Genomic DNA, 13,311 nt, shown 5'->3' with positions numbered 1-13,311 from the left:
AATCTTCACCTGTGCATGAAAAACCGTTTCCCTCGTAGTTTGGCAAGCAAGTACAAGTGTAACCGTCAATCTTGTTTTCACATGACGCGTTGTCGTCGCAGTCATGAGTTCCCATCAAACACTCGTCGATATCTGCACATGTGAAGTGATTTAAACCTTGTCCTCATACACTCCCAAATATAAACTACATTAATAAAGAGTACGTTCCCTTACCCCTACAAGAAGGTTCATCTGTCGACCATTCCCCATTGCTTTGACAAACCACCGTCTCATCTCCGTTTATCTCGAATCCACTCTTACACAAGAATGTGGCAACACTTCCCACGAAGTTTGAATTTGACAGAGTGAAGGATCCATACCTTGGCCGATGTAAACGTCGTGAACAAGTCGTTTCTTTAAAAAAAACAGTAAAGAATTTGTCACAAAATAGCCCAAATGATTGATGTTGAAAAGGCATTGCATTATGAGTTAATACACAAGGTTTCCATTTTTAATTTTGTTTGTATTTTAACTGTAACATTTTTTTACTAATTTACCTTTTAAATAAGTTAATCAAGTTGTCATAAGATAAAAATAGTGATTATAGGTTTTAAACAGTTTTATTTTTAAACTTACGGTCGCAGAATCGACCACTTCCAGTGTATCCGCTCTTACACGAACATGAATAACTTCCATCTGTATTGTCACATTTCGCATTTTCGTCACAAACTGAACTATCTTCACATTCATTGATGTCTGCAAAACAAGACAAAAAAGTTAATGCAGTTATAACCAATGTTAACACTGATAACGTGATAGTATTATCAATTAAAATACAATGCCAATAATTACAAAAGGTCAATGTTTTTTACCTTGACATTGTGGGGGAGCGGTCGACCATTGGCTATCATCTTGGCAGGTGATTAAATCTTGGCCAATCAATTCGTAGCCCCGGTTGCACTTGTACTGAACTCTGGTTCCCTTCACATAACCCCCGATTGGTCGCAAAATGATGCGGCCGTTAGGAATATCACCAGGATTTCCGCAGTCAATCACTGAACACAAAATAGATTTCGTTGCCATATTACCAAAACAATGATGCTTACACAGGCCTTAGTTGCAAAGATTACAAAATTCATAAACATAAACACAGTTAGGTTGTATTTTAGATTGAGTGTATTACTGCACTGCAACGATATTAGTTTATAGTTATAGACTTACATGTGCAAGTTGTTCCATCGCCAGAATAACGTTCAAAACACGTGCATTGGTAACTTCCAATTAAATTCTGGCAGAAAGCCTTGCTGTCACACGGTCTGTTCGCACACTCGTTTATGTCTACAAATAAACATGAGTGTAAAGTTGACATGGCGATAACAGAAACAAGAACATTGGTATAAGCTGTTAACAGGGATTCAAATTCTTTTGCAGATCTTTAACCCATGGCGTACTTCAATTTCTGAAAAGACGACACTCATTATTTTGCCTTTTGGTAGTCTGCACAACTGCGATTTTAGTAAGTGTGTATTATTATTTAATTGAATATTAGAAGTGAAAAACATACAAAATATACTCAAAAAGAGCGGCAGACGATCAGCGTCAGTGTAAAGTTTTATTTGAAATAGAATCTATTTGAATAAGACAGAAACTGATGATGCCTTAATAAGCGAAATTAATATTTCTTTTTCAAATAAAACTTTACACTGACGCTGATCGTCTGCCGCTCTTTTTGAGTATATTTTGTATATTTGACAAGTAAAGACAGATCTGTCGGTCACCACCCTGTTACAGAGGTTGATTCTTGTAGTCTGTTATGACATTACACTTAAGTGAAAAACATTTAATTTATTGATACATTCTAAGTTGCTTCATATTACATCTAAAGTCATCTAAAATTTGTTGTCTGTCAGTCTTCCTTCAAAACCAACATAATTATGCTAACCTCTGCAAACAGGAGGACTGCTCGACCACAATCCATTCTCGCGACAAGTGATAGAAGAATCTCCTAACATCTCAAATCCTTCGTCACATTCGAAATTTAGTACGTCATTGAGCCCGTACGGTGCAGTAGCAGACGTGGTAAGTGTTCCTCGTGAAATTTGGGAAATGGTTCGGCATTCGATTCCTGTCAAATAAGGAGTGTAATTTTACCTCCTTTAACTTAAATCAGAAAGCATTTTTTTTCTTAATTGATTTCATGCATCAAACCCTTACATTGAAAAAAATACGTGAATCAATTCTACTTTTATATTTTTAAGCTATGTAAAATACTTACGGTGGCATTTTCCGCCAATGCTTCTATAACCAGTGTTACAGGTGCAAATGTATCCACCAACAGTGTTTTGGCAACTTGCGTTGTCATCACATGGCGTGTCAGTTGGGTCCGAGCATTCATCAATATCTACGTTACGCATTAAAAGCAATGAGAAAATACCATAATACACATTTAACAAATGCTGTTAGTATTAAAAAATTGATCTTACCAACACAAGTAGGTTCTTCATCTGACCATGTCTCGTCCTCCTGACAAGTGATGACGCTGCTGCCCTGCAGCTCGTAACCATTGCGACAAAGGTACGTCACCGTCTCATTGACGTCATAGAAATTGAAAATGATGTCGCCCTCTACCCGTGAGTTCTCTGGAATTGCCGGCTGGATACAGCGTTTTTCTAAAAATTGAAATGTTTGTTAAAGCTTACTTCGATTTATGTGACCTACAACTTAACAAACTTGCCAACGTGCAGATAATTTATTGTAAATGTTTCACTAAGATGTTTTCACTATGCGCAAGCCTCCAAGCAATTTTGATTTTCATCGAGCTACAATTGTTTTTGTTAGGATTTAAGTACCGCCTGCCAATGTACTTACTGAGACATAGTTTTCCGTCGCCCTTATAATCGGATCGACACGTGCAAGTATAACTTCCATCTGTGTTGACACAATCGGCTCTGCTGGAACAAGGGAAGCCGTGTGTTCCATCACACTCGTTGATATCTGCGGAAACAAACAGCTTTGGTTGACTGCAAGAAATTATCAAATGACTAACGTTACGGTGGGCAACAAGGCAGCTATTCAATGCAACATAATTTGCTACTCTATCATCTTGCTTTGTTTCATTCGTATGCAAACAAACGCGTTTTTTTAAATCAGTGGTTTAGTTTTAGCTTGGTTAGTTTACGGGTTGCCGCACTTAAACACACACAGTAGTCTTTCGTCGTATAAAGCACGTGACTTACCGATACAGGTAGGTGGCTCTCGTGACCACTCGCCGTTTTCCATGCAAGTCAAGCTTGAGAATCCTTGCAGAACATAACCGGTGTCGCAGGAGAAGAACAAGGAACTGCCAAACTCATTACTGCCATCAGTTGAAACCACAACTTCACCGTTGTCAGGTGATGTCAGCTCATCACAAGTGATTTCTGAAAGTTTAAACCAAAAGTTTAACACCACGGTTTTACATACATATTTTTTACATATATACATGTATATATGTTTGTTTTTTTGCTGTAAACAATGTTCTTTTAATATTGTTTTGTGTAAGTATTTCCAGGCTAAAAACTATTTTCAGTTAAAGAAAACCGAACAAGAACAACTTTGACTTCTACTTACGTTCACATGTTTTGCCATCACCGGAATAACCCTGGTTACATGTACACCTGTAGCTCCCTCTAGTGTTCGTACAAACTGCGTTTTCATCACAAGCTGTGTCGTCATCACATTCGTTCACATCTGAAACACAAGGCGAAATCAATGTCAGCACAGCACGTAGTTATACACAGTACATTGTTTAAGTGTAATGTACACAGCTTCATAGATGGGCAAAAAATAGCATATTGACAAATTCGGCATTTTATGTTGCACTGCAGCAGGTCAAACTTTGTTGTTTCCAGCCAAGTTACAAAACAAAAACTTTTAAAAACAAATTTGTTTAACAACTCAACAATTTAAATTTACAACTTTCATTCTGATTTTATTAGGTGGCAAAAGTTTAGATGACTACAAAATTATTCTGAATACGGTCAAAATTTGTACCTCTGCATGAAGGAGGGGTGTCGGACCATCTTCCGTCATACATGCAGGTGAGGGAGGCAGTGCCTGACACCTCAAAACCATCATCACACACAAATATCACTTCATCGTTTGGAACAAACAAATCACGTTTTGTGGAGATGACCTGACCATATCGAGGTGCAGTCAGGGTCAAACAATTGATTTCTGTAAAAAATATATTTATAAACGTTGGAAGAAACGTTGCAAGTGAAAAATGGATGTATTATTGCAGGTGTGGTGAACAGTAAATTGGATTCAAACCCTACCGTCACAAACAATCCCGTTTCCAACATATCCTCTGTTACACGAACATGAATATCCGCCATCGCTATTTTCACAAGTCGCGTGCAAATCACACGGGTTCATGTCTTCGTCAGCGCACTCATCCAAATCTACAAAACATATGTCACTCGAAATTAATTAACAAAATATATGTCAATTTACCAAATACTATTTGGAAAATCTACAATTAAAAAATATCAAGAAATAAACCAAACAGAAACAAAATTACATTTATAGAAACCAAATAAAAATAACAGAATGATTTCGTTTTATTTCTCACCTTCACAAACAGGAACATCCGCTGACCACTGTCCATCGTCTTGGCAAGTAATGGACTGGTCACCGACAAGCACGTAACTTCGGAAGCACTGGAACTTAACTGTGCTATCCACGTAATACTGCTGATTCTCGTCATTCAATATATTGCAGTTTGTAGGTGCATGGACTTTGGGACACATAATTCCTGCAAGAGACATAGGACAGCTTGGTTAGACCAGACTTTGTGAAAGTGCAATAGAATTAGATGAAATATGCTTAATGCATGTTTATTCCCACCATACGCTTAGTAATAAGTTTTTAATGTGGCATAATATAACAGGAATATGCTATAATTTTTTAAAAAAAAGTTTATACTTGTGCACGTATGTCCATCGCCGTTGAATCCTCTTCTGCACTGGCACGAAAACGTTCCTTTTTCATTAATGCAGATCGCATTACGATCGCAAGGATTCTGTCGACATTCGTTCACATCTACAAAGAACGAAAAAAACGATGTTTAAACAAATAGAAAATCGAATTACCAGCGTCAAACAAAAATAAACAAAACAGCAAAAATACGTTACAAAATGCAACTTGTACCTGTGCATAGAGTTATGGAACTCGACCAAACTCCACTGTCCAAACATTCGATGACGCGCGGTCCTCTCATGCTGAATCCGTCATCGCATACATATTCCGCTGTGTCACCAGCAGAATATTCGTCTTTCACTCCACCCACCAATGTCGCATTGTTCGAAAGGAAAGGTGTGCCACAAGTTACCACTGAAACCACAATAATAAAGTAATTTAGAAAAAGTTATACATAAGAAGCTAGTTATTTTTGGCAAAATACAAAACGATTATTGTATTTTGTTAGCTTGAACTTACACGAGCATTCATATCCATCTCCAGTATATTGATTGCGACAAACACACGAATATGAGGCTGGTCGGTTGATACAATCTGCATTTTCATCACACCCGTTCAACGAATCATCAGCGCATTCGTCAATGTCTGTGCAAAATATGCAAAAGTGTCGTACAAATAAACATAGCAACTGATATACTGAAATAGTTAGGTGTAACGCTAAATGAACACAATTTCAACCTGTAATGCAGCTCATGCTTTAGAGAGGCATTTTCAGACAATTAGTTAAGACGACCTATTTGTTTACACAACTTACCAGTACATCTTGGTTCGCTCGGTGACCAAATTCCCGAGTTACCACAGAAACTCAAAGCATCTCCAATTAACTCGTATCCGTCCTCACACGAGTAGATCACGAAGTCATCGACCGAGTAGTTTGACTGACGCTCCACATACGAACCGTGACGGATTCGACCAGGTGGACGACATAAGATCTCTGTAGCATAAACGAAACATGGATTAATGCAAATATAAAGTTTGAATAGCCGTTTGTAGTTGTACTTGATCGTTGTTTAGGTTAGGATGTTTGTAATTAAACTCCAAAAGTTATTTGAAATCAGCTAAAGAAAATTCCTTAATAAGCATTTTTCCATTATTGGATATGTGTATACAAGCGTAAATTGTAGATAAAGAACAAAATAAATAATAAAAATCCGGTACGTTACCTTCGCAGAAGTATCCAGAACCAACATATCCATCATTACATGTACATGTATAACCACCTTGAGTGTTTTCACAGAGAGCGTTCGAATCACAAGCAGATAAGGAAGGATCAGAACATTCATCAACGTCTACGTTAAAACACAAATATGATCAACACATGGTAACATTTTGACTTTTTAAAGTCGTTAGAATTTTTTTTATTAGAGAATTTAAACCGCAAAAGACGCAAAAATCTACGTATATTGTCTGAATTAACCTCAAAGACATTTTACGTTATAATGTCGTGTTAAAGGCGAGATTCAGTTCTATCTATAAACTTACCAATACATGTCGGTTGAGCAGATGACCAAGTTCCATCACTTGTACAAGTCAACACAGTCTCGCCTGATATCTCGTATCCTCTCTTACACAAATATCTTACTACTGTTCTAACATCATTAGGACCTTCGATGTTGGGACCGAAAATTCCATTGTCAAGCTCCGAAAGTTGAGGACACTGGATTTCTGTGCAGATGGTATTTATTCATAAGTTACGAAATTCTGAAAAAAAACGTCCTAATGCAATAGAATCTTACTAGAACACGTATCTCCATCGCCAGTATAATCTTTATTGCATTGACAAGTATAACTTCCTGCCGTGTTGATACATGTGGCATGTAAATCACATGGAGCCCTTGTCACGCATTCGTTGATGTCTAAAAATGGAGTAAAGGATTAGATAACAAAAAGCAACACTTGTTCAATAGAAATTTTGGAGGAAATACAACTTTCCCAACGTCTATGTTTAAAAAATTAAACTATTATAGCTGAAAATTTTAAACCTTTGGACAAAACATTGCAAAAGCAATAAGAAAATTTTTTGAGTGTTTTTGCAGGACTAGTATAATGCAGGTTCATCACATACCGACACAAGTTGGGGCTTCCCCAGTCCACAGACCAGTTGAGCCGCAAGTCAATGTCTCCCTGCCTGACAGAATGTAACCGGTGTCGCACAAGAATGAAATTGTATCCCTCACTGCAAAGCTGGTTTCTTCCGACGACAGAAAGCCATTGTTGGGAGCCGGCAAAGATTCACAGAAGATTTCTTCAAAAAAAGGAAATTATGTTATAACACATAACGTTTGTTTAGTTTTTCTTACCAGGCTTAAAAGACAAAATTAAACTCTTCTGACAATTAGCCAATGTACCTTCTTTTAACAAGGTGCCCTCTGCTCAACAGGAAGCCTACATTTATATTTAACTTATGTTTACCGGAGCAAGTAAAACCGTCTCCGCTATATCCCGTGTTACAGGTACATGTGAATCCTCCTTTACTGTTGTCGCATGTGGCTTGTTTATGACAAGGAGTGTCGTTGATGTTTCCACATTCGTCGATATCTATGCAAGTAACGCACATCAATGTTACCAAAGAAACAAAACATATTTCAGACATTTGATGTATTATAAAAGCAAATCAATTAATCAAGCAACGCACCTAAACTGAGTTTAGTTAAAATTAAATCGAAACGGACATACCAATGCAGATGGGTGTTTTGCTTGACCAGTTTCCATCGTACAAGCATAGAAGTCGTTCATCTCCAACCACAGTATATCCATCACGACATTCAAATAGGGCTTCATCATCAACCACCCAAACAATCTTGTTAGCTGGTGAAATACTTCCATACAACGGTGCAAACAGAGTGGGACAGGTTTTGGCTGAAATGATTTTTTTTAAATGTTTTTCAACTGTCAAAAAACATTTTTATATATTTCGTTTCTTACCAGAGCACACGTCCCCAGTTCCAACGTATCCAGTGTCACAAGTGCAAACATACGACCCAATGTTGTTTTCACAAGAAGCGTGTACGTCACAAGGAGTGTCGTCACACTCGTTCACATCTGAAAATGGATTATGTTGAAAGATTGCAAGATACAAAAACCAAAGTCTGCTATGCAAAACTGTGGACATGCTATATGATTTTCTATGACACTTTAAGTCAATACTCTAACAGTGCAGATATCACACCTATGCAAGTTGGTGGAAGTTGGGTCCACTGGCCCTCGTCGTCGCAAGTTGCCTGTGCCTCGCCAACCAATGTGAAACCGATATTACACTTGTACATGACGTCGTTTCCGGTCGCAGTAGTTCCGTCCACCAATTCGTAACTGCCGGAGTCAATCATTGCTGGAGGCTCACATCGGATGACTGCAAGGTAAAAAAAATAAAAGTTCAACTTCCGGCTCCATAAATAACCAAATAAAGATCGTGCTTACTGGAGCAGAATTGTCCGTTTCCTGTATATCGTGAGTTGCAAGTACAAGTGAAACTTCCAGGTGTGTTGGTACAGGTGGCATCGGGTGAACAGAAGCTCAATGATGGGTTGTCGCACTCGTTAATGTCTGCACAAAATTTTACCAAGTGGCATTTATTACTCGTGACACATCAACGCTCAATCTATACTGGTGTTTAGATGCTAGTCCCCTACAATTTTATTTTATGGTAAATCGTTGAGAGATGTTTTTTTGAAAACACAACACACCTTCACATGTAGGAGCAGGGTGGGACCAAACCCCATTATCTTCGCACGTAACAACTCTGCTACCAATGACGAAGTAACCAACCGGACAAGCATATCGGACCCTTGATCCAACCTCGTATGTGGAACGGGAGGCCGAGACGATGGTGGCAGGAGAACGAACAATCGGATCGGGACAAGAAACCACTGCGAAAAAAGAACTCATTAAGTTTGTAGCCCAGCTACATCTAGGCAATAAAAAGACAAAGAGGAAAATGATAAATTTTAGTCATTGTTCTGCAACTATAAATGTGTGCAGTTGTCATTTTCAAAAGTATTTTTTGCATAGGGGTAACAAACAATTATAACAATAACAACCGGGCCAAGAATTAACGGAATTTGATAAAGAACACAAGTTACGTTGACAGTCGAATCCATCGCCGACATATCGGTCGTTACAAGTACAAGTAAATCCTCCGACAGTGTTTTCACATCGAGCGTCACGTGAGCAGGGTGGGTTGGTGCGGTCAGCACACTCGTTCACATCTGCAGAACATAAAATATGGTTCAAAGTATAGGAGAAAAAATGGCTAATCGGGACAATAAACTAATGACGCAGTGTTGCTCTCAAATTTTTAACAAAATCCAAAGAAGTTGAGTATTCTGGAAACTCACCAACACATCTTGGAGGGAGGGCGGTCCAAAAACCTCTCACTGTACAAGTGATTTGAGATTGACCGATCAATCTAAAACCGGCGTCACATGCAAAATTTATGACGTCATCAACGACGTAAGGTGATGACGCTGTCGAGCTCTGGGATCCGTACCGTGGATCGGATACGCTGCCACAGTTGATTTCTGCACACGTATAAAATACAATCCATGTAAATTTTACTTAATCAAAACTGACATTTCAAAAGACAACAGGCAAATTTGCGATAAACAATTTCAATATACTCAGTCAACCGAGTTCGACAGCTAATTAACAAAAATCGAGTTCTTGTGCTCACCAGTGCATGTAAATCCATCTCCGCTGTATCCACTGTTGCAGAAACAATCGTAACCTCCTTGCTGATTGACACAATGTGCGTTCGAATCACAGACAGATAAGTCCAAGCACTCATTTTCATCTGTACCAACCACAGTCAAGTAAAGGTATAGTCAAAAAAGTTTTTACTAAGTCAAGTGATCGATTGTTTTCTTGCTTACACCGAAGAAAACGTAAAACCTAAAGCAACTTTTATATTGGAAAAAAAACTTTCTGGAATTTGACGAACCAAATAATTTGACCAATTTAATTTAATTTTTTTTAAAATACGTTGTATAGCTTGTTTTAAATTCACAAAACTTTGCAACTACAAACCTATGCATGTAGGTACAGGGGCTGTCCATGATCCAGATGATTGACAGGTGAGCTGACTTTGACCAGATATGACGTAACCGCTCATACAAACAAAGTCAACCGTGTCGGCGGGCAGGTAAGGTGGAGAGGAACGAGATGGGTTGATGTCTCCGTTTGTTGGGATTCGAATGGGTGGACATTTGATTTCTGCAAGATTTAAAGACATGTTATTTGCACTATTTGCGTGCATGTATTATTTTTGTAACTTACGCTTGCATCGGAATCCATCGCCAGTGTAACCTTCGTTGCAGACACACGAGTATCCACCATCGTCGTTTGTGCATGTCGCCATCAAGTGGCAGGCGTTCAAAGTGTCGTCACCACATTCGTTGATGTCTAGAATGGTAATACGTAAACGTTTATTATTAGGTACAATAAACAACGAACTATATTCTCACAAGTCGCAAAAGCAAAGTTTGTCAATGCGTTTCTACAGACAAAGGAATGTTTTTTTGCAGTTGCGTATTTAAGTAGTTTCCCACGAGTAGTCTAGTTCCCAAGCATTAAATTCTACACAAAGGTTACTTACCGTCACAGAAAGGTTCAGAGTTGGACCACAAGCCAGTTTCCAGGCATTTGATGTAGGATTCTCCTCTTAACTGGTAGCCACTCTCACATTCGAAGTTCACTCTATCTCTGTACTTATATTCGTCTTTGTCACCAAAACTCAGAATCACGTGATCGTGAGTGATGATACCCGGACACATAACGACTGAAAACAAATAAAAGATATTAATGGGTTTGGTTAGAAAAAGTTGGCAAAATCTTATTCGACTTTAAGAAAATGAAAAAGCGGTTGAAACACTTGGACATGAATTGCTACATTTTCAAGAATATTTTAGTGCTTACGAGTGCATGTAGTTCCATCGCCGGTATATCCGCTTTTGCAAGTACATTCGAATGTTCCCTTGTGATTACTGCAGATTGCATTCTCATCACACGGACTCTCGCTACATTCATCCACATCTATTGCAAACAAAACATTTTTAATTTAGTTTGATTCGAACCAAGTTCAGATACATTACATTATATGGTTCACCGGATTTTCTGACATTAAAATTGACGCGTACCTTTAATTTGCAGGACACTTACCAGTACAACTTGGTGATCTGTCCGACCACTGACCATCGTCTGTGCACGTGACATGATTGGGTCCAAACACCATGTAACCAGACAAACACGTAAACTCTGCGCTTTGTCCGATTGAATATTCTGATTTTCCGTTGACCAAAATCACACCGGCGGGAAGATCAGGCGCGGAACAAACGATTTCTGTAAAAAAGAGGTTGATATAAATCGAAAGCTTTATGGATCCTATTTAAAACTATAGGCAATATATCGCACCTTGACAAACTTTTCCGTCTCCAGTATATCCGGTATTGCAAGTGCATCTGTATGATCCAGGTAGGTTTTCACAATAGGCGGATGTGTGACAGGGGGAGTGGTCATTGCACTCGTTGATGTCTGTTGGTTTATAAAGAATAATGAAATGTTACCAAAAACAAAAAAAGGACAATAAATAATAATTTGCAAAATAGTAGCAAATCAGCGTAACATTTAATCTGTGGCAAATTAAGACAGGGTCGTTTTGTGAGCATAGAATTATGTAGTGCAAACACATGAATCTTGTAGATTAGTAAAACATGTTTTATCTCTGTTGTTTATGTGTTACCGAGTTGTTTCCACAATTGCAACTTACCAACACAAGTTGGCTCATCAGAAGACCAGAAACCACCGCTCATACAAACAAGCTCAGAGTCTCCGTTCATTTCATATCCGTCCTTACAAGTGTAGGAAACGGTTTCACCAACAGAATAAGTTAACGCGACTGCATCGGAATTTCCGTTTCGTACATTGTCTGGTCGACTACAGGTGATTTCTAATAAGTAAGAGTATAATGTTCAGCTGTTTATTGGGTGGAAGCCAAAATAATCTTGATTGTTTTATTGAGAAATGTTTAACATGTTCTTAAAAGACAATCCATGGGCTCAAGAACATAATTTTCCAGAGAAGTAGGTACACACTGAGAAATTGACCAGACAGAATCTGTACCTTCGCAAATGAATCCCGAACCGACGTAGCCCTCTTTGCAAAAGCATGTAAAGTTTCCAGGAACATTCTCACAAATAGCGTTCTCGTCACAGGGTGTGTTGGAGCATTCGTCGATGTCTGTAAGTATGACGTTTTTGAATCAGTACACCTAACCTAAGCATTGTATGTAGTGTTTCGTAATGTGAGTATGACATGACACATACCAATACATGACGGTTCATCCTGTGACCATGACCCTGTATCAGTGCACACCAAACTTGAACTTCCGAACACTTCATATCCCGAGTCGCAGTTATACGTCACTCGTGTGTTGACGTCATACGTTTGAGCCTCCGGATAAAAGTGACCGTTGTTGACCGGTTGTAAAGCGTCACACTGGATTTCTGAATACAAAATTTAAAATTATATAGAAGCTCAAGCTGCTAGAATTTTGTCATGTAGTTTTTCGCAGAATGGCCCTTACTAGTGCATGCGAAGCCATCTCCAAGGTAATCTTTGTCACATTCGCAGGTGTAACTGCCTTCATTGTCGGTACAAGTTGCGTGAACGTCGCAAGGAAATTCGGAGCACTCGTTGACATCTGCGAACACATTGCAGTGTTACAGAGACGTTAATAGCATCAAGGCAATAAAACACTTTATAATATTGTTAAAACTGAACACATTTGTTGGGTATCATACCCAATCGTGCTGTTCGTTAATACTAAAGTCAATTTAAAAAGTGTACTATATATTGAGTGTTCTGGGCACAGTGTACGTACTTCGACATTTAGGTGGTGTTGAAGACCAAAAGCCAGTATATTGACAAGTGAGAGATCGGCTACCGATCATCCGATATCCTTCATCACACTCGAATACAGCCACTTCATTAAGAGACCACGGGGCAAGGTTGTTTACAAGTTTTCCATTGGTGGGATTAGACAGTACTGAACATGTAATCTCTGACAAAGAAAGGGTGTTTTAGTCTAACTATAATTTCGGTTTTGCAAATACAATAAAACATGGAGATTTTTAAAAGCAGATTGAACAAATGAAAATGTTAACGAACCACTGCACGAGCCGTCGCTTTCGACCACATAACCGGTATTGCATGTGCAGAAATAACTTCCAGGAATATTTTCACAAGCGGCGTTTTCGTCACACGGAGAAGACTCACATTCATCAACATCTACACGAAAAATGCGATTGTTATAGCAACAAA

General features: G+C 38.6%; 1 protein-coding gene across 1 annotated transcript in view; it reads right to left on the bottom strand.

The window, feature by feature from the left end:
• LOC145237074 (uncharacterized) overlaps window positions 1-13,311 on the bottom strand; it is a 52,853-nt gene that overhangs the window by 16,586 nt on the left and 22,956 nt on the right. The window contains exons 56-98 of the mRNA XM_080099796.1: window positions 13,159-13,278; window positions 12,872-13,051; window positions 12,575-12,691; window positions 12,315-12,494; window positions 12,112-12,228; window positions 11,759-11,938; window positions 11,404-11,523; window positions 11,152-11,331; window positions 10,909-11,025; window positions 10,589-10,771; window positions 10,270-10,395; window positions 10,021-10,206; window positions 9,668-9,787; window positions 9,333-9,515; window positions 9,078-9,203; window positions 8,682-8,864; window positions 8,416-8,541; window positions 8,168-8,347; window positions 7,924-8,040; window positions 7,675-7,857; window positions 7,411-7,536; window positions 7,064-7,243; window positions 6,735-6,854; window positions 6,481-6,663; window positions 6,162-6,287; window positions 5,753-5,932; window positions 5,458-5,583; window positions 5,170-5,352; window positions 4,945-5,061; window positions 4,592-4,774; window positions 4,296-4,421; window positions 4,012-4,194; window positions 3,589-3,708; window positions 3,216-3,398; window positions 2,848-2,973; window positions 2,463-2,648; window positions 2,255-2,380; window positions 1,922-2,104; window positions 1,201-1,317; window positions 852-1,034; window positions 616-735; window positions 214-393; window positions 10-132 (exon numbers count right to left, since the gene is read on the bottom strand). Coding sequence (XP_079955922.1) covers window positions 10-132; window positions 214-393; window positions 616-735; window positions 852-1,034; window positions 1,201-1,317; window positions 1,922-2,104; window positions 2,255-2,380; window positions 2,463-2,648; window positions 2,848-2,973; window positions 3,216-3,398; window positions 3,589-3,708; window positions 4,012-4,194; window positions 4,296-4,421; window positions 4,592-4,774; window positions 4,945-5,061; window positions 5,170-5,352; window positions 5,458-5,583; window positions 5,753-5,932; window positions 6,162-6,287; window positions 6,481-6,663; window positions 6,735-6,854; window positions 7,064-7,243; window positions 7,411-7,536; window positions 7,675-7,857; window positions 7,924-8,040; window positions 8,168-8,347; window positions 8,416-8,541; window positions 8,682-8,864; window positions 9,078-9,203; window positions 9,333-9,515; window positions 9,668-9,787; window positions 10,021-10,206; window positions 10,270-10,395; window positions 10,589-10,771; window positions 10,909-11,025; window positions 11,152-11,331; window positions 11,404-11,523; window positions 11,759-11,938; window positions 12,112-12,228; window positions 12,315-12,494; window positions 12,575-12,691; window positions 12,872-13,051; window positions 13,159-13,278 — 6,504 coding nt within the window. The remainder of the gene's footprint in view (window positions 1-9; window positions 133-213; window positions 394-615; window positions 736-851; window positions 1,035-1,200; window positions 1,318-1,921; window positions 2,105-2,254; window positions 2,381-2,462; window positions 2,649-2,847; window positions 2,974-3,215; window positions 3,399-3,588; window positions 3,709-4,011; window positions 4,195-4,295; window positions 4,422-4,591; window positions 4,775-4,944; window positions 5,062-5,169; window positions 5,353-5,457; window positions 5,584-5,752; window positions 5,933-6,161; window positions 6,288-6,480; window positions 6,664-6,734; window positions 6,855-7,063; window positions 7,244-7,410; window positions 7,537-7,674; window positions 7,858-7,923; window positions 8,041-8,167; window positions 8,348-8,415; window positions 8,542-8,681; window positions 8,865-9,077; window positions 9,204-9,332; window positions 9,516-9,667; window positions 9,788-10,020; window positions 10,207-10,269; window positions 10,396-10,588; window positions 10,772-10,908; window positions 11,026-11,151; window positions 11,332-11,403; window positions 11,524-11,758; window positions 11,939-12,111; window positions 12,229-12,314; window positions 12,495-12,574; window positions 12,692-12,871; window positions 13,052-13,158; window positions 13,279-13,311) is intronic.

Source organism: Phallusia mammillata, chromosome 7, assembly GCF_965637545.1.
Source record: "Phallusia mammillata chromosome 7, kaPhaMamm4.hap1.1, whole genome shotgun sequence".
In the NCBI taxonomy this organism is placed as follows: Eukaryota; Metazoa; Chordata; class Ascidiacea; order Phlebobranchia; family Ascidiidae; genus Phallusia; species Phallusia mammillata.
The sequence above is the reverse complement of the archived record's forward strand: the minus strand, read 5'-3'. Positions and strand labels throughout refer to the sequence as shown.